We start from the raw sequence: 26,791 nt of genomic DNA, 5'->3' as shown, positions 1-26,791 counted from the left end.
GGTCTGCTTGGGGGAGGTTGATGTTCCTCACTGCAGCTGGTACAGGGCTGTGGAAAAACACCCCACTGCAATAGATGACTGATCTCCAAAAGTGAAATACCTTTAAAGCAGTCATTTGGATTACTGAATAACTTTAAAGCAGCAATGGAAAATAATAAACAGAAAGCTGCTGCTCTCTTCCTGATGGTAAATTAATTGGAGGAAACCAATCTAGAGGGCAAGGAGCTCCATGGCGTGAGAGAGGCACTTCCCTTCCCAGAGCAGAACAACCCACAGCCACATTTCCCTGCCTTGTGATTCCTGTGGCCTGATGTGTGTGGGACTGGCAGCACCCACAGTGTGCAATGTTTGGGCTGCAGATCTGCCACGGGGGCCGTGCCTGGCACCATCCCAAAGCGCTAAATCCAGCCACCATCTCTGCCTGTGCAACCTCCCAGCCTGGGGAGCTGTGACAGCATCACCTCCTTTCCTGCTCAGAGCTGGGGATCAGGCTTTGAGGAGCCTTTGTGGAGCCCCTCATGGCACTTCCCTGAGGTGCCACTGCAGCTCCAGCCCTGAATTCCAGGGGCTGAGTCACCTCTGACTCTCCTCACAATAAAAAAAGGGCATCACAGCAAAATCAGGCAATGGCAATCTCCTCTGTGACCTGCCAGACTTGAGCAATATCATCCCAGGACTTCTGAGAGCAGGGACGAAAAGTCCCCCTCCTCCTCCTCCTCCTCCTCCTCCTCCTTCTCCTCCTGCCCTTTTGGGGGTTTGGTTCATTCCAGACCTTCCTTGGCAGCATCACCATCTCCCCCTTCCCAAAGATAACTCTGCCCCAGCACTGGGGGAAAACTCCATCAGAGGAAGGCTGAGAACTTCAGCACCTCAAGTTTGATGGCAAAGAAAGGAAAACCAGTGGATGAGGAGCACCACCCCTGCTGCTCACATGAACCCTCATGTGTACCAGCAGGTCTGGGCTTGCTCTCTTTATCCTCCTTTTGTTCTTTCTATAAAGCACCAAAGCAAAACTGCTGCCTTTGGAGCTTCCTCCTCCTCCTCCTGGAAAACTGCAGCTCACCCAGGCCCCTCCTGCCCTGGCAGCAGCAGGAGAGCTGCAAGTCCACCCCAAAAATCTTCACCCAGCTTCTCATGCTGAGGCTGTAGATGAGCAAAACCCTGCTAAGGCTTGAGGCTTTAACATGATTAAAGATGAGGAAATGAGAAGCACTTTGAGGCTGACATTCAGATCTGAGCATAAGTTGCTTTTCGAGCGTTAAATGAGTCTCGTAGCAATTTGTGTCAACTGAGATTTTACAAAAGTCCTCACACTCCCCCTGGCTTTGAACTTGATAGAAATTCCATCCTCCTTCCCAGGGGCCCTTGTGGAGCATCCTTGTTGCAAATGTGATTAAATAACTGCAGCAGAAATGCCCACAGTGACCCCAAATGCTGGTGCAGAAGGGGCCAAAGCCCCCATGGCTCGTTGCCATCAAAATCCAAGACCTTGGTGCTTTTCTTGCCCACCCTCTGTGCTTGCCCTGCAGAAACTACTCCAGCCTAAAAAGATGAGAGGAAAAGTGCTGTGCTGAAGGAAGGGATTTCATCAGTTCACTGAGGGCAGGGAAAACCCCCCTTGTCTCTGGGACAGATGCTCCATAAGGAAAGTAAAATCCCTGTGTCACACCACCCTGAGCACGTGGGGTTGGGAAAAAAACATGAAGGGCAAAGAAAGCCAGGACAGCACAGCCTCATCCTGCAGAAAGCCTCAGTACCAACCACTCTGCAGAGTTTTAATAATAAAGAGTTAAAACCTCAGTACCAACCACTCTGCAGAGTTTTAATAATAAAGAGTTAAAGCCTCAGTACCAACCACCCTGCAGAGTTTAAAACAACTTTATTCCACAGCAGTCACAGAATCTTTGAGGTTGTGAAACACTTTTAGGATGGCCAAATCCAACCTCAATGGTTTTTGGTTTTTTTTTGCCAGATCTCAGGAAACCAGAGGAGAGGGAAAGGGAAGAGCTTTGGAGGAGTCCTTTTCCTTTTTTCCTCCACTAGATTTTTGCAGAGCACAGAAATCCATCCTGCTGTGAACCCTTACACTGAGCAGGGCCCAGATTTAAATCTCCTGTGTTTGTGCTCTTCCTGCAGCAGCCAGAGCTCAGGCAATGCCTGTGCAAAGGTGCAGGTTAGAACCTCTCCCAGCAGCACCATGTGTCACTAAAATGTTGGTTTTGCCATTTTTTTATCAAGTTCAATGTTAAAAATAAGCAATAGCAGACACAGCCACCTCTCCCAGAGGCTTTGCAGGGCAGGTGGAGCAGCAGCAGAGCCCTCTGGTGATGAGCAGGATGCTGGAGGGGCAGCTACCAGCACTGAGAGCAAAATCCAGAGGAACCTCATCATGCTTTGCTTTCACACAACACCCAAAAGCTCATTTTTCCAACACCTTGTATTTTTTTTTTGACCCACTCAGAGCAGTTTTTGCTTGATGTCACTGCACTCCCACTCTCCTTTTAGCAGCTCCCTACTCTGCCAGCCAGGACAGAGCCCCAGGAGAGGAGCATCAAGACAAGGATGGAGACAGTGGCAGCACAGAGCCATGAATGTGATCAGCTCAGTATTCCAGGTTTTTGTGGTGCTGCTTTCTGGGGGGGGAAACAGGACAGAATCCAGGCAGAATGCAAGCCTGGTGTGGAGCTGGTGAGACTTTGAAATACCTCAGTTAAAAACCCTTCAAGATGAACAACTCCCTCCTTGAGGAGTGCCAGCACACCCTGGCTTTACAGAGCTTGGCATGCAGGGAGAGCTGGGTATTAAAGCAGTAATTTTCCCCACTTTAAGTGAATTTAAACTGTGATATTCTGCCACCTTCTCTTTGCTGGAGGGTGTTGCCTGTAACTGAAGGCAACACAGGCAGATTGGAAACAACCCCTCTGAACCATTTCTGTCACACAAAGCACTGGAATGTGAAGATTTCACATTGTGCAAATGAAGCAGGTTCCTTTGAAAAGGCACCACAGCAAAGGGTTACTTTTCATGATCCTTTAACAGCTGAGAAAAGTGGAGTATCCTCACAAAACACCCTTGTCAGGACACACTTCTGGGGTTCTCAGCACCCCAGACAACACTGCATTCCTGAGCCAGGGGTGTCACAGAGTATCCTGAGTGGGAAGGGACCACAAGGGTCAGAGCCCAGCTCCTGGCCCTGCATTCCCTGAGGAGCCTGGGCAGTGCCCAACACCCTCTGGGAGAAAAAACTTCCCCTGATATCCAACCTAAACCCACCCTGGCACAGCTTCATGCCATTCCCCATTCATGCCAAGCCCAGGAATTCCCAAATGAAATCCAGTGCCTTTTATCATCTCCTGAATTTATTTCAAGAATGGATAAATTCCATATTTGCTTTTAACCAGGCATAAATCAGCACTGAGAGTGATGTGTGATTCTGGTGGGAAGGGCCACTGGGAGGTTCCTAGTTCCCACTTGGAATGAAACTGAGCTGATGCAGGAGTTTAGGGATTAATTGCTACAGGAATTCTCTCCCCTAATCACAAGAACATGAATGTGCAAGAGCAGGTAAGATCTTGCACAGCCAGCAGGAGGAGGGCCTGAAATGAAACACGAGGTGTGCCAAGGGCTGCTCAACACAGCCCTTCCCTGTCCTGTCATGAGAAAACTGGGAAGAGGACAGGAACACAGGCACTGTGATTTTATCTCCTTGTCTCTCATTTAACAGGGAGGGTTCCCTTTGGAAACTGATAACAGGGAGCAGAACTGCTCCTGCTGCTGCACTGACTCCCCTTGTCACTGACCTGGGTGTAACTCAGCTCCTGATCTGCTGCTCAGGGGATACAAAGTCCCATTGTCATCCAACAGGACAACCTGGCCAACCAGGGAATCTCTGAAACAAAAGGATCACAGAATCCCAGGATGGTTTGGGTTGGAAAAGACCTCAGAGATGATCCAATCCCACCCCTGCCACTAGACCAGGCTGCTCCAAGCCCCATCCAACCTGGCCTTGGACAATTCCAGAGATGGGGCAGCCACAGCTTCTGTGGGAAACCTGCTTCCAACAAACCTGAGATTCTGCAGAGAAGAGTGACCAAAAATGGCATTTTCAGTTAACTCATTCCACTGACCTGTGAGAGCAGAGGAAAAGTTACAGCAGCTCATCCCACTGCATCAACCTTGGAAATGGGAGAACTGGGCCAGCAGTGAGTGGAACAGGGGAGCATCCCAGCAGTGGAGGCACCATCCCTCTCCAGACCACAGCCCTGGGTCCCACAGGATGCCCAGGGATGGGTGGCTGTGGGTGCAGAGCTCACTCCCCTGCGTGCCACAAACACCCACAACACCCACCCAGGGATACATCTGGGTCCAAGCCCTATTGGGATCTCCCTGCAGCTGTGTCTGGGATGAGCTGCACACCCTGGTGGGACACTGGGAGTTATTCCGGCTGTGAGGATGAGTTGGTTGGAAGCTTTGGGTGAAAGCTGAAACTTGTGTTTTTTCATTTCCCAGCTGACACTCAGACACCAGTGCCTGGTGAATAGTGGCTGTTTGGTGTGTATGGAATTGCCCTCCAACAAGTGGAATTCTGAGCTTAACTTAAGAAACAGGGCAGCCAATATTAATAAAAATACACATGGACCATTCCATCCTTCCACAGATGCCAAAGGGCTCTCACTGCACTGAGGCTCAGGCCACCCTTCCTGTCAAGGTGGGAGGGGGCCCTGCCCACAGCAGGGGTGGAATGAGATGGTTTTTAAGGCCCCTTCCAACCCAAACCACCCTGTGATCACCATCTCTTTCCTGGGACAGTTTGGACTGGCTGGGCAGTGAATCCATTGACTGGGCACAGCAATGGAGCTGGGCTCACCCCCAGGAGTTTGGGCACCTTCCTTCACAGGAGTGGAGCAGAACTGACACATCCACAGCGGGCTGAACCCTGCACTGACCACTCTGCAGCACCCCTGAACAGCTTTTACTCCTCTCCCAAGAATTATATAAACATCACTTAGAACCACTGAATCCTTCAGGTTGGAGAAGCCCTCTAAGATCGAGTCCAACCATTCCCCCAGCACTGCCAAGGCCATCACTGACCCCTGTCCCCAAGTGCCACATCCACACGGCTGTTACATCCCTCCAGGGATGGGGGCTCCACCCCTGCCCTGGGCAGCTGTGCCAGGGCTGGACCATTCTTTCCAACAGGAGATTTTTTTATAACATCCAATCTAAACCTCCCCTGTTGCAGTTTAATTCCCTCTCATCCTGTCCCTTGTTCCCTGGGAGCAGAGCCCAGACTGCACCCAGGGAGCTGTGCAGAGCCACAAGGTCCCCCCTGAGCCTCCTTTTCTCCAGGCTGAGCCCCTTCCCAGCTCCCTCCCCTAGGACTTGGTCCCTCAAAAATATTCAGCTGAAGTTTTCTGTGTCTGCAGGGCAGCAATGAACACAGTTGGATCTGCATGGCCACGTCTTTACTGATGCACAGGAGTTGCAGACAGAATTCATCTGAGAAATCCAGAGGAAGGGACAATCCCACAGCTGAACAGCCAGGATAAAGCACTGCCCACATATTGCACTGTTCTGTTAACAGATGTCAGGATTATTTATGGACCATGGCCTATAAAGAGCTTTTCTCAAGCCTTAAGGGGCGTAAATAATTTTGTTTCTATTATTTCCTGTTCATTGCTGCCATTTTTACCTTCCCTGAAGGGTGAAGGTGTGAACCAAGACAGCAGCATTGGTCAGCTCAGTGTGAACTGCTTTTCAAGCCAATACATGGAAATGCAGCCACAAGTGATGCCCAAATTTAGTAGTCCACACTGATGCCAAGCCCTGGAGTTTCTGTTATTCACCTTATCCCATCAAACTCCTGGGAAGTGTGTAAGAACAGTGATTTGGGGGTCACTTACCATATCCACGTGTGTCAATCTGGCACAGGAATTGTTCAGGGGCAGGGAAAACACACACAACTCTTCACAGGTAAAAAACCAGTCCCATTCCTCCTCTGGAACAGGCAAGATCAGATCTTTTCTCTCCTAATTACCGAGGAATTTGTGAACAGGCAGTACCTGGGGCTGACATGCTACACCAGAGCCATGGTCGCATCCACATTTAATATCCCTTATGTACAGGCTGCAAATATCACAAAAGGAAGAGGAAAAACACTCACAGAAGTCAAGTAATTCTGATTTTATATTCAGGCTTTGCAAATCAAGGATGTCCTATTTTTACTATTCATTCAAGGCAAAAGTCTACACAGGCATGTCAAAAGCAGGAATTGAAAAACAGTGAACACAACAGTCTTGAAAATACGTTTAATGTCTAATCTTATACAAAAGTGACAGCATTTTCAAAAAAATATCAAATCCTGTATTTATAGCTTCTCACTATCATACAGCAATATTTGTTTCATCTAAAGAAAATACAGCAGCAGGTGATAATCTATACTTTAAAGATGTGATTGCTTATATTTCGTATTGTAAACAAATGCAGTATGTCAACCTCAAAGCACAAGTCAAAACGAACTCCTCAGCAATTGAACTCAAAATGATGCATAGAAATGTACAAATTCCATTGCAAAAGCTTCAGGCCAGAAGTTGCTCACACTTGACATAACATGTGATAAAGTTACTACACGGTATATAGTGACACCTTGAGTTTTTACACAATAGATTAACAGGAATACCCTTTTCACTGCTATGCAAAGAACTCTGCTCACAAAAACAAAGGGGTTATGAAACAGTTTTCATGACCTCAAGAAATACGAATATACATTGAAAAACATCCCATATATATTGAATTTTAGCCTAAATGTTCCAGTAATAAATCCTGCCTATTTCAGGAAGAACCTAGAAGTCTAGTTACTTTTACAAAACCCCTTTCCAAAAATCATTACTTGCTACTTTTGCTTTATCCTTTCCTACCTCTTCCCATTCCCTGCAGAGACATATGGCCAGTGCAATTCCAACTGGAGGGCTGCTACTGCATGATCCATTCATTTGGAATAAATGTTTTTTCATTACAATGATTTACAGTCTAAGGCTGCAGGTATCAAAAAAGCACTTAAGCAAATGCAGTCAATGTTGCTTATGTTAATTTTAAATTAGTCTTGCCAAGTCTGCTTAGGGGGTAACTGGGGTTTTTCTAAGGTTAGTGAAGACTTGCACTTTTGGTTCTTATTCCAAGGGTTAAGTTGCTGGGGTTTAAGTTGAAGTGTTAAAAGTATTTTTGTTCAGCTCCAGTATTGTCTTCCTAAAAGAAAAAAATAGACATTCCTTTGCTATCAGCTTTCATGACGTTGGATTAAAGCAGCCACAGCTCAGCTGGCTGCTTTCTCCTGCAAAAATACTGTAGGACTTTGCCATAAAGGCTATGACTACCAAGGAGCATCACCACCAGGTCACCCCATGTGCTTTTCGAGTGTCCATCACACGCATGCAGGAAGCCACGAAAGTACTGGAAGAGAATTAACTCGTGTTCACAGTTCCATGATACAAAGATTCCCTAATGAGCTACCATGTGAAGCAAAAATCTGTTCCTAATTCTACCCACAGAGGCTAAGTCAGGACATCCCCAGCTGGGGAGGAAACAAACTGTCCGTGGTCCAAGTGTAGGCCATGAAGTACCACCCAGAGACGTGGCAGCGTCCCGGCAAACCCCTCGGATGTGCTTGGCACAGACATGGCAAGAACACGAAAGCTTAGGGCAGTGCCCCTCGGGAGAGGCAGCTGCACAGCAGTGCACAGGCTTCCTGACATTCAATTTCTCCCAAATTCCTCCTACTCCGTGAGGTATGCAGACACCCAGCTGGGAACAGGGGCTGCTCCCAGGGACAGCAAACGAGAGCCCCTCGCGCCCACGCGCGGCAACGAGGATCTCCGTCGTGACACAACTGTGCCAAAAACTGCTGGGAAGGGAATGCTCAGGTTGGGTTTTAAGCTCAAGTTCAGTTTCCAGGGACTCTGAAAAAGTCTGCCAGGTTTGCACAACCCAGCAGCCAAGTCAAATTTGAAATGACTAGAACCCAGGTCAGAAATAGGGAAGTACCTACGTGGGGATCAGTTTCTCTTTACACAGACCAAGCCAAACTTCCAACCACCACAGAATGAGAACTGGCAACAGGATGTCCTCATTTGCATGCATAAAACTCACATTTTGCTGATTCAAAGTTAACTGCACATCCAGGTTATTTCACTTGCACAGGAATGCCTGTTTGTGAACACCAACAGTGTGCTGACAAGTCACACCAAGGCTTCCAAACGTGGCTCTTCTCCTCCGTAGTCCCAGACCGAGCAATTGGTTTGAGTATGTACAAAATGCTGAGAAAACCTTCGAGTTCACATGCTCTGTCTTGTTAGTTTGAATTACTGTAGCACGTTCAGAAATTAGGTTTCTTGACTAAAATGTTGAAACACTTTCTCTATTGACTTTTTAGAATAACCTGAAAATAGACAAAATATGACTATCCATCCGTTCAATGACCAGCAGGAGTCTGGCAACGAGACTTAAAGCATTAATGGAAATTTAAGAATTAACTTTTTTTAATTCCATGGGCCTGATTCTTTATAATCCTTACATGGCAACTCCTCTTTTTCCAAGGAATACTTGCCAACATAAGAACCACAGGTGTGTTAGTTGATTTCTTCTCTTTGTATTTCACTTGATTAAACCAAATAATTATGCCAGCATATGAGCAAGGTAAATTGATGTAAACTGCTCCTTCATACCTCAAATGCACATACAAGAGGCAATATTCTTCATAGCCCCATACATTACTGAAACAAAAACTGTAAAAATCTCTGTAAGTAGTGGATGAAGGTGGAAAACTACAGTATTTTGTTGCCCAGAACGTATTCAGCGGTAAGGCTGCAAGAGAGAATAAGTCATGGTCAATACAGGTTTTCCACACAGCAGTTCATTCACAGTTACAAATACTGTTAATTAATCACAAATTCACCCTTATATTTTGTTATTCCCTCCCTATTGCTCTATCAGCAAGCACTCTGGACTAAAGAGATTAGAATATTTTCTCTTTCAGAACTATTACAACGCTTTCCCCCGTTTTTTGGCTTTCAGAGTCTTTCCAAGCAGTGGAAGACCATTATAATGTGAGACATTAACATAATTTAGCCATTCTGATACGTTTAATATTTAAATTGCTGTTATCCCACTGACTTGAGCAACAAAACTTGAGGTGCGCTGAAACTCCTTACCTGCACTAACAGGTTTTACGCTACTGAATTTCCCCACTTAAAAGTGAAACACTTTAATTTGAGACCAAAATGAAATACTCACATGGGGACCACCAGGCATTGATGGAGCACCAGCAGGACCAGATGGCACTTGAAAAGGATTAGGGGGCGTAGGATATAGTCCTGGAGCTGGATATGATCCTGTGGGTGGAGGGAATGGCCCGGGCGGTGACGGTCCCCACGTTCCGGGCGGGACCGTACCCCACGGTACTGTCGGCGCAGCCCCTGGAGTCTGGGTGGGAGCAGAATATGGCCCTGGGGGTGGATATGGCATGCTGGGAGCAGGATACTGCCCTCCCATTGTTGGTCCCCATGCTCCAGAGGGCATGGATCCCCATGGCCCAACAGGAGCAGGAGGTGCAGCTGGCTCTGTTGGACCTCCGTAAGGTCGTGGAAGCTCTGGAAAGGGCATATTTGGTGGAGGATACTGCCCTGGCGGGACAGGACCTGGCACAGTTGGGGGTGGATATGGACCACCAGGAGGAGGGCAGGAGGGTCCAGTAGGAGGAGGAGGAAATGGAGCAGGCGGTCCCGGGGGCATTGAAGGATACATTCCCGTGGGAGGAGGTCCGAAGGGCACGCTGGAAGCCGATGTGTTTGGTGGCAGTCCCGTTGGAGTCATAGGGGGGGCGCTGGGGTTATTCCAAGGGTTGGAAGCCGGCCAGCCCTGCGGAGGCTGCCCGGGCTGCTGGCCAGGCTTGGTGCTGCTCACTTTGGAGGTTTTAGCAGGCGACTGGTCTGGTAAAGCATCTGCCAACTGAAAGACAAAGCGCCGGTGAGAATGGAATGCGCGGGCCGGAATTCCCGGCTGCAGACATCCCCCCACCACGCGGCTACAGCCCAGCTGCCGGAGGGAGGAGAAGAGCTCTCGGCGGCCGCACAGAGATGATTACATTCATTTTTGTGCAGCTCCTATCACTAAGGCAGCAGAGGCATTCTGACAGGCCGCACTTAAAAAAGCCAGAGATAAAAGGCGACCCACCACACGGAACAACAGGCAGCTGCAGCACAAACCTGAAAACATTTCCCTAGATTTCCATTACAACTATCCTGATGCCATGAAAGCACAGCTCCTTTGTTAATGTCATAGGAGAGAACCCACGAGGCACCCAGCAGCTTCCGATGGTTAGTCCAGGGATTGCTACATCTACCCAAAAGGAAAACACCACCACAGCGACACAGAGGAAATGTCTCGGCTGTCAGCTCCCCTTTTCCTTCAAAAAACTATGTCAGCTTTTGGAATAATCAACACAACTGGCTGATCTTCAGGAAAGAAAAACTGTTACTTACCGAAAAATCATCAGTTCCAGACATTGTGCTGAAAAGTAAGGTAAGATAAAGTGAAATTTGTTGAAAATAATAAAGGTATTTTTAAGCAAGACTAAATGAGACATCTACATTTGTCTCACTGGGAGCTCAGCAGGTGCTGAACCAGCAGCACCTCCTGGTGCCCTTGGTGTGGCCCACACCAGCTCCTGGAGCTTGGATCAGGGTGAGCAGTGCTCGTGGACACCTGTGCCAGGTGTTGCTTTGGGGATCCCCACTCAGTGAGATCATGGGAATAAATTTACTCTCTGTGTTTTAGCCCTGGGTTTATTGCTGTCCCAGCTGCCTCCCTGTGCTCACAGAGTGACCCAAACACCTTTCTGTGGATAAAGTTCCCATGAAAAGGAAAGCCCTGAGCCTCCACCTGCCACCTCTCAGACAGGTGTGACACAGGATGTAAATGGGTCACATTGCAATAGCAAAAAAATATTTTAAGCATTCATATGGAGCATATGGAGCCTGCCCAGACAGGGATGCCTGGGAAGGATTCCAGGTGTTTTCTAAACTGGGATTTGGAAAAGGTATAGCAGGATTCTTGTGGGTGAAGTCAATGCCTCTAAACCAAAACATGATTAAATCAGAGAATCATGGAATGGTTTGGGTTGGAAGGGACATTAAAGATCACCTAGTTACAACTCCCTGCCCTGGGCAGGGACACCTTCCACCATCCCAGATTGCTCCAAGCCCATCCAACCTGGCCTTGAGCACTTCCAGGGATCCAGGGGCAGCCACAGCTTCTCTGGCAACCTGTGTCAGGGCCTGCCCACCCTCAAAATTCTTCCCAATCTCCCATCCATCCCTGCCCTCTGGCAGTGGGAGCCATTCCCTGTGTCCTGTCCCTCCATGCCTTGTCCCCAGTCCCTCTCCAGCTCTCCTGGAGCCCCTTCAGGCCCTGCCAGGGGCTCTGAGCTCTCCCTGGAGCCTTCTCCTCTCTAGGGGAGCAGCCCCAGCTCTCCCAGCCTGGCTCCAGCCCTTGGAGCAGCTCTGTGGCTCCTCTGGACTTGTCCCAACAGGTCCATGTCCTTCTGATGTTGGGGACCTCAGAGCTGAATCCCCACACAGATCTTATTGCTAAAAATAAAAGAACTATAGCTGGCTGATGGTTTATCCTCCAATTATTTCAGAATAAATAACAATAGCAAGGGCAGAGGACGCTTTTATTTACATTCACCAACTCCAGTGACTGACTGCAGAGGTGTCACTAATATGTATCCAACTTCCAACCTCTCCACACTTCCAAAAAAATAGGCACCAAAAATTAGGGACCAATGAGACATATTAACACATAACCAGAGGTGAGGAACTGTTTAAAAAGATTACCAAAAGCAGCCAAAAGGTTTTAGGGGAGAGTGTAGGAGCCAGAAGGAACATAAGAGGAGGAAAAATGTAAAAGACAAGTCAAAAGTATAAGTACTACTGCAAAGTTGGCTCCCACAAAACAAAATCCTTATATTTCCCTTGTTGATGGTGAAGAACTGACTTCTAAGACAGAGAATGGTCTCAGGGATGGAGATTTGTACAGAAAGCCCAGATCAAATAGGTTTTTAAGCTCCCTTAGGTTAATATATATCCACATTACTTACATTATATTATTTATACATTCTTCTCTGAAACTGTATTCTAAGTTTGTTACTACCTACACAATCTCCTGACCTCAGGACAGCTCTGGATCAGACAAGGGGTCATTTAGCTCAGCATCCAATTTTATCTTAACAAAGCAGAGAAGAACAAGAACAGGAACAACTCTCACCCCAACACTTCAATGACTCCAAGCTCAGACACCTCCTAAGGCAATTTCCATGGAGCAATAACCCTCAATTCCTTTTTCACAAACACATCCAGTTTCCTCACTTAGATGAGGGGATGTCTCATTTGCCCACTTCAGAGTTGTTCCTACAACACCCACTGGCTGCTATTTGTTGCACAAAAGCCACCTCCTTTTTTTGTTCTAAAAAAACCTGGATTTTACTACTTGCACTTGTAGCTCCTGAATTCTTGCAGCTGAGGAAATCAGCAAGTCTGTTCTTACCCATCCTGCCCATGCTGATCATTATCCTACAGATTTTTACCACTTTCTTTCATCTCTCCCTTCTCCAGGCTGAGTTCCAGCTTTTTCCCCTGACCCTTGTGCAGCAGCTCTTCCCTGCCTTTGATTATTCTCCCTGCCTCAATCTGAGGCTTTTCCAAGTCTTTTGTATCTTTTGGGATGAATGACAAGAAAGAACCACAGAGAACTGAAGATGTGGGATAACCATTGATTTATACAGTATCATAATTATGCTCTGGTTTGTCTTCTATTTCCTTCCTAATACTTCTTCATTTTCCAGCTGCTTTTAGATCCCTATGGAACTGACACTTCTGTGGCAATATTTCACTCCTCAGTGTCAAGGGTCAGCACAGCATTTTATATGTGAAATTATATGCACCACTCTACATTTATCTACTCTGAATCACAGCAGATTTATTGCCATTGAATTATTTCTGCCAATTTATTACCTAATCCTTACTCTCCTGAATGGCTTTGTATCAACAGGACACTGCTCATCTCATTTCCCAAGTTATTTATGACCACGTGGAACAACCCAGACCTCTGTGGAAACACAGTGAACTTTTCAAGTTACACCTAATAATTTAAATAACCCTTTTAAGAAATACCTTGTGATTTAAATAAACCTTTCAAGAAATAGCTAGTAATTTAAATAAACCTGTCAAGAAACACCTAATAATTTAAATAAACCTTTTAAGAAATATGTATTTCTTAAATCTACATCATCTACAAAGTTGATGGAATTCAGTGCCTAATTGCATGAATACAAAGGTTTGTTAAAACTCCAGTATTAATTTATAACAGCAGTAGTTCTTTCAAGTAAGGACTCTCTGTCTCAGATGAGGAACATTTCAGATCAAGGACTATTTGCTTAAAATTGAGAAACCAAGTGAACTACATCAGGGAAATGGTTTCTGCTCCTGCTATTAACAGCTCAGCTGTCTGAAACATATCTATTACAAACTCAATTTCTCTTCAAGAAATACCTCTTCTGCTAAGAATTCATTAATTTTTGCAATTAACTACACTCAATAATAATAAGTTGGCAGGTGCTTTTTGGTGGTACTGTAATTCAATTTACCTCCATGGACAGAGAAGTTATTTATTACAACCCCAAAAATAAAGGAAAACAATAATTAATATAAGTACAAAAAAAAATTTCACATAAATGCACAGATAATAATAATAATCATTATCATAATCAGGTTATTAAAAACACCACCAGAACAGGTCAAGAGAATCCTCATTTCTTTAGGCAGATGGAGAGATGGGATAAGACCAACTGAAAACCAGATCTACAACAGACTGAAAATAGTCCACAGAAGAAGTTGGAACATTTGCTGCGAGGGAGAGAAGGAAGAGAAGAAAGGAAACTAAAGGAGAACTCAGAAGAAAATCCTGTGATCTGTCACAAAAGTGTCAGAGAGGAGTAAATTCAAGTCAAGCAGTGGGTGCACACAGTTGAAACAGGCCTGCTTCCCAAATGTCAACTGATATCCCCAATATCTGTTAGCAGATCATTCCCAAATATTTCTGTGCCATGAAAATGAAGAGAACAATTCTGCTGCATGATTTATGGAAAAAAAAAAAAAAGAAAAAGAAGGGAAAAAAAGTAGTTAAGCATAGCTTATAATGAGATTTAGTGGCTTTTTTACTTTGGCAAGCAGACAAGAGCAACATTTGTTGGCAACATTTGGGATAACTGAGCCCATGCCAAGCATGTCAAGGATCCTCTTGCAGAAAGGATGCCCTATTTCAGGGATGTTTTTTAAACAGACATTTAATCTGGGTACCGCCACCTTCATTTCATAAAAAAGAAACTGAAATTACCCTTAACATTCAGACAACATATGAACTCATCAGTACTTAAATCTGGAATCTATATTCCATTCAGGTTGTTCAACACTAGTTAAAGAATTCCAGTCAAAACCTTACAGGAATATCAATGATATTATTACAATTATTGCCCAAGGCATTCACATGCTCACCAATCAGACTCAGAGACAGTGTCAGACAGAAGACCTCCAAGTAACTAATTTTTGAAGTCCCTCCAGATCACACATGGGGTCAAGATTTTAGGAAAAAAAAAACCAAACCACACTGAACGGTGGCTTGATGGGATTTTTAGTCATCAGAATGAACCAATTATCCCTTGAAGGTTTCCTGGTGCACAAGCACTGATATCAGCAGAGAAACTCATTCATGTAACAGACATTCCTTCTGCCACATTCAAACTCTACTCCAAATTATCCTCCCTGCAGTTGGGATGAAGAAAGAACAAATGGAAGGAGGGTTCAGGAGTTAGAGTCACTTGGCAGGGAGCAGAAAGACAACAGAGCTGGCAGCATTCACAGTGAAGTCCTGCTTGCATCCACTGTACTGAAAGATAAAGATTCCCTTTGTTTTCTGAAGGCCAACGCCCCTGGAAACATCTCTGGCTTCCCAGAAGCCCAGAGGTTGCCAGCTCCAGCTCTGCTGGTCAGGGCAGCACCTTCAGCCACCTCGGAGCACCAAACTGAAGGGAGGGAGGGAGAGAGATGATCAATGCCTGCAAAAACAAGGCTGCCAGGAGCTGAGTCCCTCTCATCCTTTATCCTGAAGAGCCATGAGAGACAGAAAGGATTTCACTGCCCCTGCCCAGAAATTACATCCTGCAAAACCTTCAGGCACAGGCCAAGGCCTTCTGGATTTCCTCTCCATGAGCTGCTCCCAGAAATGATCAGGAGGTTGGTGAGATGAGCCAGGCTGCTGGGTTCACGCTGAACTGGGAAGAGAGAAAGGCTGGGAAGCACAATTCCAACCCAGCTCTGGCAGGAGAGTTCTTCCAAGAGCCTTCACAACCAGGGGGTGACTCTCAGGGAGGTCTGTGAAACGCCTGGTGCTACGTGTGCCGTGCTAAATCCGTCCTACTGCACAGCTTCCACAACAAACCAGCTCCACGCTGGTTTTTTCAGCTCCAAACCCTCTTGGATTGCATCCATCTCACTGAAACTATGGGTGTAGTAGCAATTTTTCCCATGCTTTTGCCTTTCCTGGCTTTTATCCACCATCAGTCCTTACAGACCCTCATTAGGAAGAGCCATCCAAAGCACTTTTTCTAACCCAAAACTAAGCATCAACTGCTTTCCTATTTTTTTTTTTTTTGAGTTGTATGACATTTTTCCAACACTTGATGTGCCAGATTTAGTTCCTGTCTCCAAGATCATCTTTCAAACACAGAAGAAGGTTTTCTGGATATGCAACAGGCTGTGCTGCATTTCCACTGGGTGGCACGGCTGCCTCGGCAGAGAGGTTCCTTTGTCACTCCAACATGACTAATTCCTACCAGCATCACCTCATCCACAACAGCATTTCTGCCCACATAAGTGGAACTACCCAACATAGCACCCGGAGAAAATGGAAGAGACACCAACTCTTTGACGGCTTCTAAATGTTTTCTAAAATATGCAAATTTCTGCAGCTTCAGGCGTTAAATATCAACACTTCAGAGCCGGCCTTTAGAGAATCCCAGAATGGTTTGGGTTGGAAGGGACATTAAAGCTCATCACACTCCAGTGGAGGTCTCAGAAAACTGGAGCAGAGAGGCAGATTCCCCTTTCCCTCCTGCTCACTCTCCTGGGATCCAGAGGCAGTCACAGCTTCTCTGGGCACCCTGTGCCAGTGCCTCACCTCCCTCACAGCCAGGAATTCCTTCCCAATATCCCATCCATCCCTGCCCTCTGGCAGTGGGAAGCCACTCCCTGTGTCCTGTCACTCCATGCTCTCCATCTTTCCTGCAGACTCTCTTCAGGTACTGCAAGGCCACAATCACATCACCCCAGGACAAACCTTCCCAGCTCTCTCAGCCCTTCCTCACAGGAGAGCTGCTGCAGCCCTCTGATCATCTTGGTGGCCTCTTCTGGCCCTTTCCCCATCCTTAAAGCCTCCCCAGTGCTCACACACCATAAAATGATTTGGTGTGCCCTGGGTGTTTATCCATTGGGAAAATAAAGTTAATTGACAAACTAACCCAACAGCTACATCACCAGTGGCTATGAGAGGTTTGGGGATATTTCTGCTCCTTTCCCCGTCTCTTATGAATGAAAAAATGACAAAAGTCGATTTTCAGATTTTCAGGACAGATGTCATTAAGACCCACAACCAAATGGTATCATTTGCTATAAACTGACAACTACCAAAAAGAAAATAATTCCTCAAAACAGAGGAGCTGGCATTTTCCAAGAGCTGAGAAACACAAAGCCATGAGGATCTGTGATGTGTGCCAGCTCCTCACCCTCAGCAGGCCATTCAGCTGCACAGCTGCCCCCCCAGCCCAGAGCTGGTCCCCAAGGCCAGCAGATGGTCCCACACAGGGCACGGAGCTCAGGGAGGGGTTCTGTTGGAGTGCCAGCTGTGACACAGAGTCAGGGCACAGCAGAGATCCCTCCTGTCACACCACCCAGCCCCGGGAATCCTGAGAAAGATCTGTCAGTCCAGCAGCTTGGAATGGTTCGAGCTGATCTTTCAGAGCGGCTTCTAAATTATCTTGAGAGCTACAGAGCCTCACACCAGGCGGGCAGCACGGATAGCACGCAGTGCTGGCCATCCCCTGAACGCCAGCTGCCTTAAACACCTTAAAATCTGACAAACCAACTCCTCACCAACTCTGAAAAAGCGGCTTTCCCGAGCCCTTCTTCAGAGAGCAAGCCTCAACTTCAAGTCACTTAAATGCAATGCACGCTCATTGATCTGCTCATTAATAAAAACGGCCGCGCAACGCACACACACACACACAAAAAATAAATTAATAAAAAGCCGAACAAATATTGAACCCAGCCAAGGCAGCGCCGCCGCCGCCGCCGCTCCAGAGCCACCAGGCCCCGCCACGAGCGACCCCCGGTGCTCTGCAGGGACCAGCACCGCCCGCCCCCCGCAGGCGGGGCGGCACCTCCGGGATGGCTGAGGCGCGGCCCGGCGGCTCGGCGGCCGCAGCCCCCCCGCCCTCCCGCGCTCCCCGCGGCGGCGCAGGGCCCGTGCCGGCGGCGGGGCCGGGTGCCGGTACCTGTGCGGGGGGAGCCGGCGCAGGCCCGGAGCGACGCGGCGGCCGCAGCTCCACCGCCACCGCGACGGGCACCGGAACCGGAACTGCGTCACGGAGGCCACGCCCACACGCCACCACCCCTCCCCCCCCGCCGCCACACCGGAGGTGCGCGCACGTTCGGCCGCGCCCCTCTACGGCCGCTGTGTCACCGGCACCGCCCACCCGCGGCGTGGCCACGCCCCCTTTCCTGGCCGCAGTCGCGTCACAGGCCACGCCCATCGCGGACCACGCCCACAAATAATGCATTACAAGCCACGCCCATCAACCATAAGACCGCCCATAATCGCAGCGCGGGCTCGGTGGGGGCACGTGACAGCGGGCGCGGCCCCGCCCTCTCCCGCGGTCACGTGACGCCTCCCCTGAGGGGCGGGCGCGGCCCCTGAGGGGACCCGGCCCGCGATGGCCCCGCGGCTCCGAGCGCTGCTCTTAAACTGCGTTTCGCCACCATTTTACCACTTTCATTTTTTAAAAAAACAGCTTGTATCTTGATTTGTCGCCCCCCTCGTCCGTGAATCAAAATCTGCGCCGTGCAGGTCAAGACCTGCAGAAGAAACCAAAAAGCAAAGCGCTTACCTTTCTGTTCTTTCAACGTGGAAAAAGATTAAAAATATTTTTAGAGTAAAAAATATATTAATTTAACTACTAAGAAATTAAAATGTTATTTCTGTGTGCAAGGTAAATTGCCACTGATGGTTCCAGTAAAAGCTCCAAGAGCATTGATTTGTTTAGACCTACAGCCGCCAGCACAAACACTTCAGCAGAAGCTGCACAACTCCTGTCACGTTTAACTGTCTAATTAACAATCATATAAACAGTGTAATTAATAATCATATAAACAGCTGTTTCTCTTGGATCTATATGACTGCTGAAAATCCAATTCTGATTTTCTTCTTGCTCAATAGGAAAGACCGAAGGCAATCCCGACAGCCCCAACAATTCCTGCATGCTCCTGTGAGCCCTGTCAGCCTCGTGGCCATGACCACTGGCCGGGATTTCCCCTCATCTTCCACAAAACCCCACCAAATTTTCACTTTAAGTTACCCCAAATCATCCAATTTTCGCCTTTCAGACCTAAAGCTGCGCCTGAAATCTGCCTTTTCCCTTCACCCTCTCCCTGTGCGCCTCCGTGTCCGCAGCCCCCGTGGCAGGGCCCAAGCACTCGGTGTGGTTCCCTGCCCTGCCCTTCCCAGCTATGGCACTAATCCCGAGCCTTTCCATGCCCGGAGAATTCCGTTAAACTCAGCAGAAACGCGGGCGCGGGCGATGCCCAGCACATGCCGAGCCGGCCGCTGGCGCCCTTCCCTTGGGAGTGAGCATCTGTTTGTGCTTTTCAAGGTCATTATTCGGCCGTTTCTGAAGTAACAGGGAAAATTCAGCGGCAGGAGCAGGAGCGAGGCGCTACCAGCACAGAGACCGCCTGTATCCTGGGCTGTGTTCCCAGGAGAGTGAGCAGAAGGGAAAGAGAAGGAATCTGCCTCTCTGCTCCAGTTTCCTGAGACCCTGCTGGAGTGTTGTGTCCAGCTCTGGGGCCCCCAAAATCAGGAGGTGGGGCTGCTGGAGCAAGTCCAGAGGAAATCATGGAGATGCTGCAAGGGCTGGAGCCAGGCTGGGAGAGCTGGGGGTGCTCCCCTGGAGAGGAGAAGGCTCCAGGGTGAGCTCAGAGCCCCTGGCAGGGCCTGAAGGGGCTCCAGGAGAGCTGGAGAGGGACTGGGGACAAGGCATGGAGGGACAGGACACAGGGAATGGCTTTTAACTAACAGAGGGGAGATTAGGAGGGAATTTTAGGGAGAAATTAGGGTGGGGAGGCCTTGGCACAGGGTGCCCGGAGAAGCTGTGGCTGCCCCTGGATCCCTGGAAGTGTTCCAGGCCAGGTTGGACAGGGCTTGGAGCAGCCTGGGACAGTGGAGGAAGGTGTTCCTGCCCATGGCAAGGAGTGGAACAAGATGAGCTTTAAGGTCCCTTCCAACCCAAACCATTCTGAAATTCTGTGGTAGCTGTAACAGGCATGAAACTGCAAAGTTTTTACTGCCTAATTTTCATAAACAATTACTACCAAAACTAAATGGGCATTTGCTATAGACCCCATCCCGTAAGGACATGACAACCTGCCCCCTGAATTTAAATAAAACCCACAGAAAATGAAGGCTGACTTCACAGCTCTTTCAGGGTTGTCTTTCTGAGTCCAGCCATCACTTGGAGTTCCTGTAGGAGCAGCCCTTTTGGCGTGGCCTTATTGTGAGAAATGAGCAAATAAGAATTAAATCAATCCTCCTCCCAGCTGTGTTCAGGGCACCTTTGCTTTTCTACGCTGCAAAGGGCAGCGCTGTGGGCAGCTGCTGCCGTGTCCTGGGCTGCCAGTGGTGACAGCAGGAGTCCCCAGAGCCTGACGTTTCTTCCTGAGCAATCTGGTAGTTAGAAACCCTAATTAATGAGCAAACATGCAGCCGACAACAGTGGTGATGTCTCACTTTAAATATCAGACTGGGACTGCAAAAGCACTTTTAATCAATAATTTCACCAGCCAACCTCACCGAGCTTCACGTTAGGATCACACAATATGTAGAAGTAGAAAATGATGAATTTTTGAGCTTTTTTCCCCTCCCTTGGGCAAACACAGCTCTTCAGCTGTGTGTGTGTATATGCTGAAGGCTGTAAAATTAATCCCAGAATGGTTTGGGTTGGGAGGGACCTTAAATCCCATCTTGTTCCCACCCCATGCCATGGGCAGGGACACCTTCCACTGTCCCAGGTTGCTCCAAGCCCTGTCCAACCTGGCCTGGAACACTGCCAGGATTGAGGCAACCACAGCTTCTTTGGGCAGCCTGTGCCAATGTGGAATTTGCATTCAGTTGATTCATCTCAGTGCCAGGAATAGATCTTGGGAAGGGCTAACACCGAGCCCTGGCCACATCCTATTGGAAGATGTTACTTTGCACGCTAAATTATGTCACTAAAGAAATGTTGGAGTGAAATGGTGAATTTAAATTATTCAGAAAGGCTGTTTGGTGTAATAATGTGAGGGCAGTTCTTCAGCACAGGCCTGCATTGCAGGGCCTGCACCCTGCCTGTGTGCTACAAGTGTTGGCCACTCTGTTTTTAGCTCAGCTTCATGTAAATATTTGTGTTGGAAGGAAGCTCTGGTCTAACCTCTGTCTCAAAACAGGGATAGCTGAGAACCTTGTCTGCCTGAGTTCTGAGTGTCTCCAAAGTCGGAGATTGCTCAGCCTCTCTGGGTGTTCCATCCCTAGAAACAGCCCCTGTGAGTGCTGCCATTATTCCCTGCATCCCGTCAGACTTTCCCTTGCTGGACTTGTGGCTTGTTCTCCTGGCACGTACCTCTGCCCACTCAGTACCACCCGCCTGGATGGCTGGAGGCTGCCCTGAGCTCCTTCCTACCCTCTCTCCCAGCACAAAAATACAATTTCCACAGCCTTTCTTCATGCTCTGGCCCCCAACTGTGCCAGTGGCCCCTGCTGAACTCCCTCCGGTTTCAGCATCTCTCTTGTCTTTCAGTGACAAAATTGGGCATAATTGCCTGCTTCAGCCTTTGTTTTGGGGTAAAAGACCAACAGACAATACTTAAATTGTCCGATTCGATTCGGTACTTTTCAGGGACAATAGCACAGATCTTGAGTTGTGACAGGCATCAGAGGCAGGGAACTTTATCACACCCGGAGGGCTGTTCATGCCGTGAACAGTAAATTCAAAGGAACAATAACAATATCTTTGTTGTACCTCCCTTTTACATCAGCCAGTCAGGAGGAACAGCACACAGTGGAGGCATCACTTAGCTATCCAACTCGAAAAAAAAAAGGGTTTTTTAAAATAAAATTTAAAATTCTGGAATGTAACGTCAGCTTTCATTAAGAAAACGCCAGTCTCTTGCTGATGGGCTGGAACAGTGAGATATAAGATATTAATCTTTAGATCCAGTGTTGATTCTTACAGGGCGATGTCACTCGCTTTTCAATTCATGCCTCAGTGTGCTCTGTGAACATCAAGCACTCTGAAGAATTAGCTGAGCCACCCTGAAGCTAGATTTTAAAGGATACCAGATGGTATGTTCAGTGCATGTGGTAAGCTTTTATATGCTTTTCCCCTATGGCCAATCACTGACTGATCATTTATTTCAAAACTCTCATAAAATAAATCACTTTGAAAACGACGCTGTCTCTAGTTAATAAGTGCTCTTCCTCAAAACAGAGGCTTGTTGCCATGAAGATAAAATCATAAAACTGGTTCAAAGTGCATGGGGATGGCAAATTCACCCTATTGAGGAGAGGAGATAAACTGGATTGAACTGGAAAGGAAGCGTGGCTGTCTGCTTGTTGTGAAATGATGAGCAGGTGAACTGTCATTAAAGGCACTCCGACAGTCACTTTGGTACTAACACATGAGCTTTTGTGACAACGAGTGAATTTTTTGGGAACATTTTCTTCCCACATTGGTGGATATGTAAAGCCTTGATCATGTGTCAAGTTACTGTATGAGTTTGTTTTCAGGTTTTGGAGTTAGTGATTATGTCTGGCAGCAGAAAACAGAGCTCTCTTCACTTATTTTTTTCTTTTTCAGTGAATAAGAAGTAGGAAACTCCTCTGTGGGTGCCAGCAATGGAAGCCACCCCATCATCTGTCCTCTCAGAGAGGTGCTCACCTTCTCCTCACCCCCAAATTGGAAACCACAGTTTGCTGGAGTGATCCAAACCTTTGTCACTACTCTCTGTCATGCAACCACAGAATCATTTAGGTTGGAAAGGAACTCCAAGGTCATTGAGTCCAACCTGTGCCTGTCACCACCCTGTCACAACCAGACCAGAGCACTGAGTGTCCAGTCATTCTTTGAACACCTTGAGGGACAGTGACTTCATCACCTCCCTGGGCAGCCCTTTCCAGAGTTTAACCACCCTTTCCATGAAGGAATTGCTTCTGATGTCCAAAATTTCTTCTTGTTTCCAGCCACATCTCTCACAATGATAATAAATTCAGAAAATTCCATGAAAATTTCTATTCTTTGGACTCTTGAGGCATTTAGCATAATGTTCTCAGTTCCTCCCTCTTATGAAAACAGGAAGAAATTATGCAGGGTAGTAGCTGTTTAAATACTAGAAATTCTCCCTGGGGAGAATTACAGCCATTTCAGTGATAAATGGCAAGTGAGATAACGGAAGGTTGGGAATGAGCCTGATCCAAGCTTCATTTCCAAGCTTCCTCACTGATTTCAGGGCTTTTTGGATGAGGTTTGAGATGAGAAAGTCTCAAGTTTGAGACCGAGTTTGAGTGGCAGGTTTGTCTTTGTGCAGGCTTACGCTGGGGAGTTCTCGTTGAAGCAGGGCGAAATAATGTCAGCTCAGCACTGGATTTTTTTTTTTTTTTTTTCATGGAAATCGTACATCAAGAATTCACCCCGAGCCTTCCCAGCAGCCAGGCTGCTCTTCCCCACCGGAGCAGAGCCTTACAGCCCCAGGCTGGGAGTGAGCATCATCCCTTACCTCGGCCCTCCCTGCCGGGGGCCGGCACTCCTCCTCCTGTGAATGTTTGCAATATTGTCTGAAGAAACAGATCCCAAATCCCCACCGTCAGCTCTTTCCCCCGCCGGGGGCGAAGGCATCCTAATTAATTAGAGGGAATACTCCTCTCCACAGCCATTTAGAAAGCAAAGGGACTGTGTGTTGTGATGAAGTGCTCGGCAAAACATCCCGGGCTGAGCTCTAAAAGCATCGCACGGACCCGAGGCCATAATTGCCGTGTTATTTCCGTGCTCCCAGGGCTGTGCTGGAGGCAGTTCAGCAGCACGGGCACTTAAAAAGTGCCTCCAGCAAACTCCGCTCCCCGCTGCCTGCTTTCCCAGATCCCTCATTGCCTTTGCTCCGCTTGGCAGGAGCTCGTTTTCCTCCTCCTCCTCCTCCTCCTCTGGGAAATTCCCGTCCTTAGGTTCCCCATGCCGTGAGCGCAGCCCCGGCCGTGGTTAGCGCTCGCCTCCAGCACCGCTCCTGGAGCCATCTCCTGTTTCCCACTCGGAATTTCTTCGCGACGTGGAGCATCTCCTTGGTCTGGTTTGGTTTCGAGGTCTGCAGCACCGAGCGCCTGTCGCAACACCAATGAAGTGAATAGCACTTCCTCGGTGACATCGCAGCCCGGTGTGACAGCGCTCAGGCCGCTGGTGACCTGAGAAAACCAGTCTCGTTCGGGACCGTGGCACACTCCTCCCTTCCCTCGGCGCTGCTTCAGCTGAACACAGTCTGGAAAACAACAAGATAATGCTGCCAAAATAGCAGAGAGGACCAACTCCCCAAACAAGAGGCCTCCCCGCAGCTTGAACAGCGGGTTTAATGAAGGAGAAGGAGGTAAAAACAACCAGTGCAGTGCTCTTTAAACTTCTGAATAGCTCCTGATCACACACATTGTCTCTGAAGAACACGTAGGTAGGAGCGAGGATTGCAGGATAAGACTCCAGAGAAACCATTATGCTGAAGTGCAGTAAAAAATGAAAGGACTCTTTCCCTCAGCAAAGATTTCACCGAGGTTAGGTCTACTGCTTCTACTTCTATGCTACGACTCTTCTTTTAGGCAATGTATGCATTACACGTGTGCTAGAATGTATTTTCGTAGTTTAAAACGAGCTGTAATTAGCAAATGAATTAAGTGGCTTTTGTGGAGATCCACTCTCATTCACTCACTGATTTGCAGTCAGTTCTTTGCAATGACTCTCCCTACTGACAGAAATTCAGACACTTTATAACATTTAGCCCATACATGCAGAATAATGGAATCAAAGAATATCCTGAGCTGGGAGAGACACAAAAGGATCATTTTTGAGTCCAAGTCCTTGCCCTGCACAGGACAGCCCCAAGAATCCCAACATGTGCCTGAGACCATTGTCCAATGCAATTCAGTGTTTCATTCAAAGCAACTTCTTACAATAATGCTTATTTTTATTTTGAGATGAGTAAAGCACACATTGATAAATTGGGCTGGCCACTGCCTGAGCTCCTCTTCCTTGAGCCTTCACTTGTAGCCACTGTGGGATACAGAGGACTGGTCCATATGGACTTTTGGACCAGCCTGGCGTGGCCATGGACGTGTTCTGCTTTTAGAGAAAACCAAGTAAGTCTTGTCTTGGAGTACAAAAAGGAATTTTGGTTGCTCATGACAGCGCTCCAGCCAGCAGGGGATGGAGGGAAGTGTACATGGCTTTTTTGCTTTGCTCCCTCCCACTGAGCATTTCAGGTTAAGGTGAATAAGACCCACTTGTGATTTCAGCTGTTACAGTATTACATTTCATTTGCTAATGCCATATGTTATTTGTGTGCTAACAAATGTGCCATTTTTAGCTCGTAAAGTGCTGAATGAATTTATCTGCAATAATTTCCACCCTAACGTGGCCAAACATTTGGCAAACAAAGTTCCAAAGTGAGCTTTTGGGAGTAGTTGTGTTTGATGACAGTGTGTGGGTATCGAAATAATTAGGAGTGCAGGCTAGGGGGAGGAGGACAGAAGATTACAGAGCAGGGACACAACTCATAGCTTGGGAAGCCCTTGGAAAGAGGTGACTCCGGTTCCTCAGTTTCCCTGCCTCCTCTTTCTGCCTCCTTCCTCCCCTTCCTTTCCCCCTGGATAATCCTGCCTGTCTGGAATCAATAAAGGGAGCACATCAGATAAGGCAAGGGATTATTTCCTTATGCTTTTGCTATTATATGAAGCACAATATCAAAGTACTCCGTGCATCCTCCCAGCTCCTTGTGAAAGAAAGGATCCTTTTATTCCTTGGCTGGCCTTTTGTCTAGCCAAGTATCTGCCACCCACTCAGGTAATTTGTACCAACAGATCATACCTGTGGTAGCAGAAGATCCTGTCAGGAGGGAATATCCAGAAGAAACCAGGCATTGCTCATGGGTGAGGAAGGATGGCTGGAAAGGGGAGGAGAGCTGATTTTTTTTTTTCAATTCCTTTGGAGGAGGGGAAAGCTTTGGAAGAGGCTTTTGCTCAAGCAGGGAACCTTTTTTAATCTTACCTTAATAAATGTGTGTGTTCCTAGTGAGATGATGAAGTGCCTCATCTGCTGAGTGCTCAAACTCACACCCTCCCACTCACTATCCCCCTTGGCCATATCTTCCCCAATAAAATATTCTCTTATTTCCCCTTCACGTGGGGAAATAAGAGTCAAAAGAGTCAAAACCCTTAACTAAAAGCCCCTCTCCTTGGGCACAGGACCCGGATTCCTTGTGTACAAGGAAACCTGATCCAGCAGCATCACACTGGGATACAATTTGTCTTGGAGGGTATAAAAATGCCAGGAGTGTGGAAATGACAGGATGTCCCCTGGCCAGCCCTGAGGTACCTTGGCGGTGGTGACATCTCAGGCAGCTCCCAGTCTGATGCCAGAGGTTCTGCTGGGAAGAGAGGGACAGAACCAGCCTTCAGCTTGTCCTCAGCTTCCAGCTTGCCAGGTCAAAGATGTCAAAAAACCAGCAGGGTGGGGGTTCCCATTCCCACTGCTGCGAGGTCATAGCCAGCCCACAGAGAGGAGGCTCTGCTGCACCCCAGCACTGCCTTTTTTCCCTGCTCCAGCTGTTAACCCAGTTCCCCTCTCTTGCTCCTCTTTATCCCAGTCTGGTTATCCTTCCTGCTCCTGCAGACACCCTTCCCTCAGGCTGACAGCACCCTTTGTGTGTTTGTTGCACGAGAGGCTTCTGGAATAACACTACAATGCTGATAAAGAAATTAAGTTTGGGGGTGTGGGGGTGGATTAATTTCTAATATGCTGAAACCATCGAAAAAATAGCCACAAACCTGAAATTACCTCAATTTGCAACTGTGCAAATGTCATATTTAATAGAGCTACTCCCTTTTCACTGCCCCAGTGTTTATAAAGACCTTTCGTCCTTCCCCAGAGTCAGAGGATGAGAAGTTTTGGATGGCTCCAAACAACACAGGCAGTGCTCAGATCGATTATTCTTGACTAAATTTGCTTAAATTTTTTTCTTTTCCGGGTTTTGGATATCAATTAAAAGAACACAACTCTTTTGTCTTGTGTGTTGCTCCCCTCAAAATAATGAACTGTTTAATACACCAGAGGCAATTTCAAATTATCTAG

At 47.6% G+C, this 26,791-nt stretch overlaps 1 protein-coding gene across 2 annotated transcripts; it reads right to left on the bottom strand.

Moving 5' to 3' along the window:
• Positions 1–6,196: 6,196 nt before the first annotated feature.
• Positions 6,197–17,932, bottom strand: MAPK1IP1L (mitogen-activated protein kinase 1 interacting protein 1 like). 2 transcript variants are annotated; one of them, XM_041476649.1, is made up of 4 exons: positions 17,660–17,754; positions 10,536–10,563; positions 9,289–10,002; positions 6,294–8,859 (listed from the first exon to the last, which is right to left on the bottom strand). In XM_041476649.1, the coding sequence occupies exons 2-4, from the start codon at positions 10,557–10,559 to the stop codon at positions 8,848–8,850; spliced, it is 750 nt and encodes a 249-aa protein (XP_041332583.1). In that variant the 5' UTR covers positions 10,560–10,563; positions 17,660–17,754; the 3' UTR covers positions 6,294–8,847. The 2 variants fall into 2 exon arrangements, with proteins under 2 accessions (XP_041332575.1, XP_041332583.1); XM_041476641.1 differs by lacking the exon at positions 10,536–10,563 and having other exon boundaries at positions 6,197–8,859; positions 17,660–17,932.
• Positions 17,933–26,791: the final 8,859 nt, after the last annotated feature.

This window comes from Pyrgilauda ruficollis, unplaced genomic scaffold (assembly GCF_017590135.1).
Source record: "Pyrgilauda ruficollis isolate IOZ18807 unplaced genomic scaffold, ASM1759013v1 scaffold110, whole genome shotgun sequence".
Lineage (NCBI taxonomy): Eukaryota > Metazoa > Chordata > Aves > Passeriformes > Passeridae > Pyrgilauda > Pyrgilauda ruficollis.
Note: the sequence above shows the minus strand (reverse complement) of the source record. Positions and strands in the feature narration are given on the sequence as shown.

Bases quoted from the DNA above. Each gene is read 5' to 3' on its own strand.
- MAPK1IP1L (XM_041476641.1), bottom strand. From the start codon at position 17,917: ATGGGCGTGGCCTGTGACGCGACTGCGGCCAGGAAAGGGGGCGTGGCC. The intron at 10,003-17,659 runs GTACCGGCACCC...TTTGTCTTTCAG, and splicing joins CGCCGGCTCCCCCCGCACAG to TTGGCAGATGCTTTACCAGA.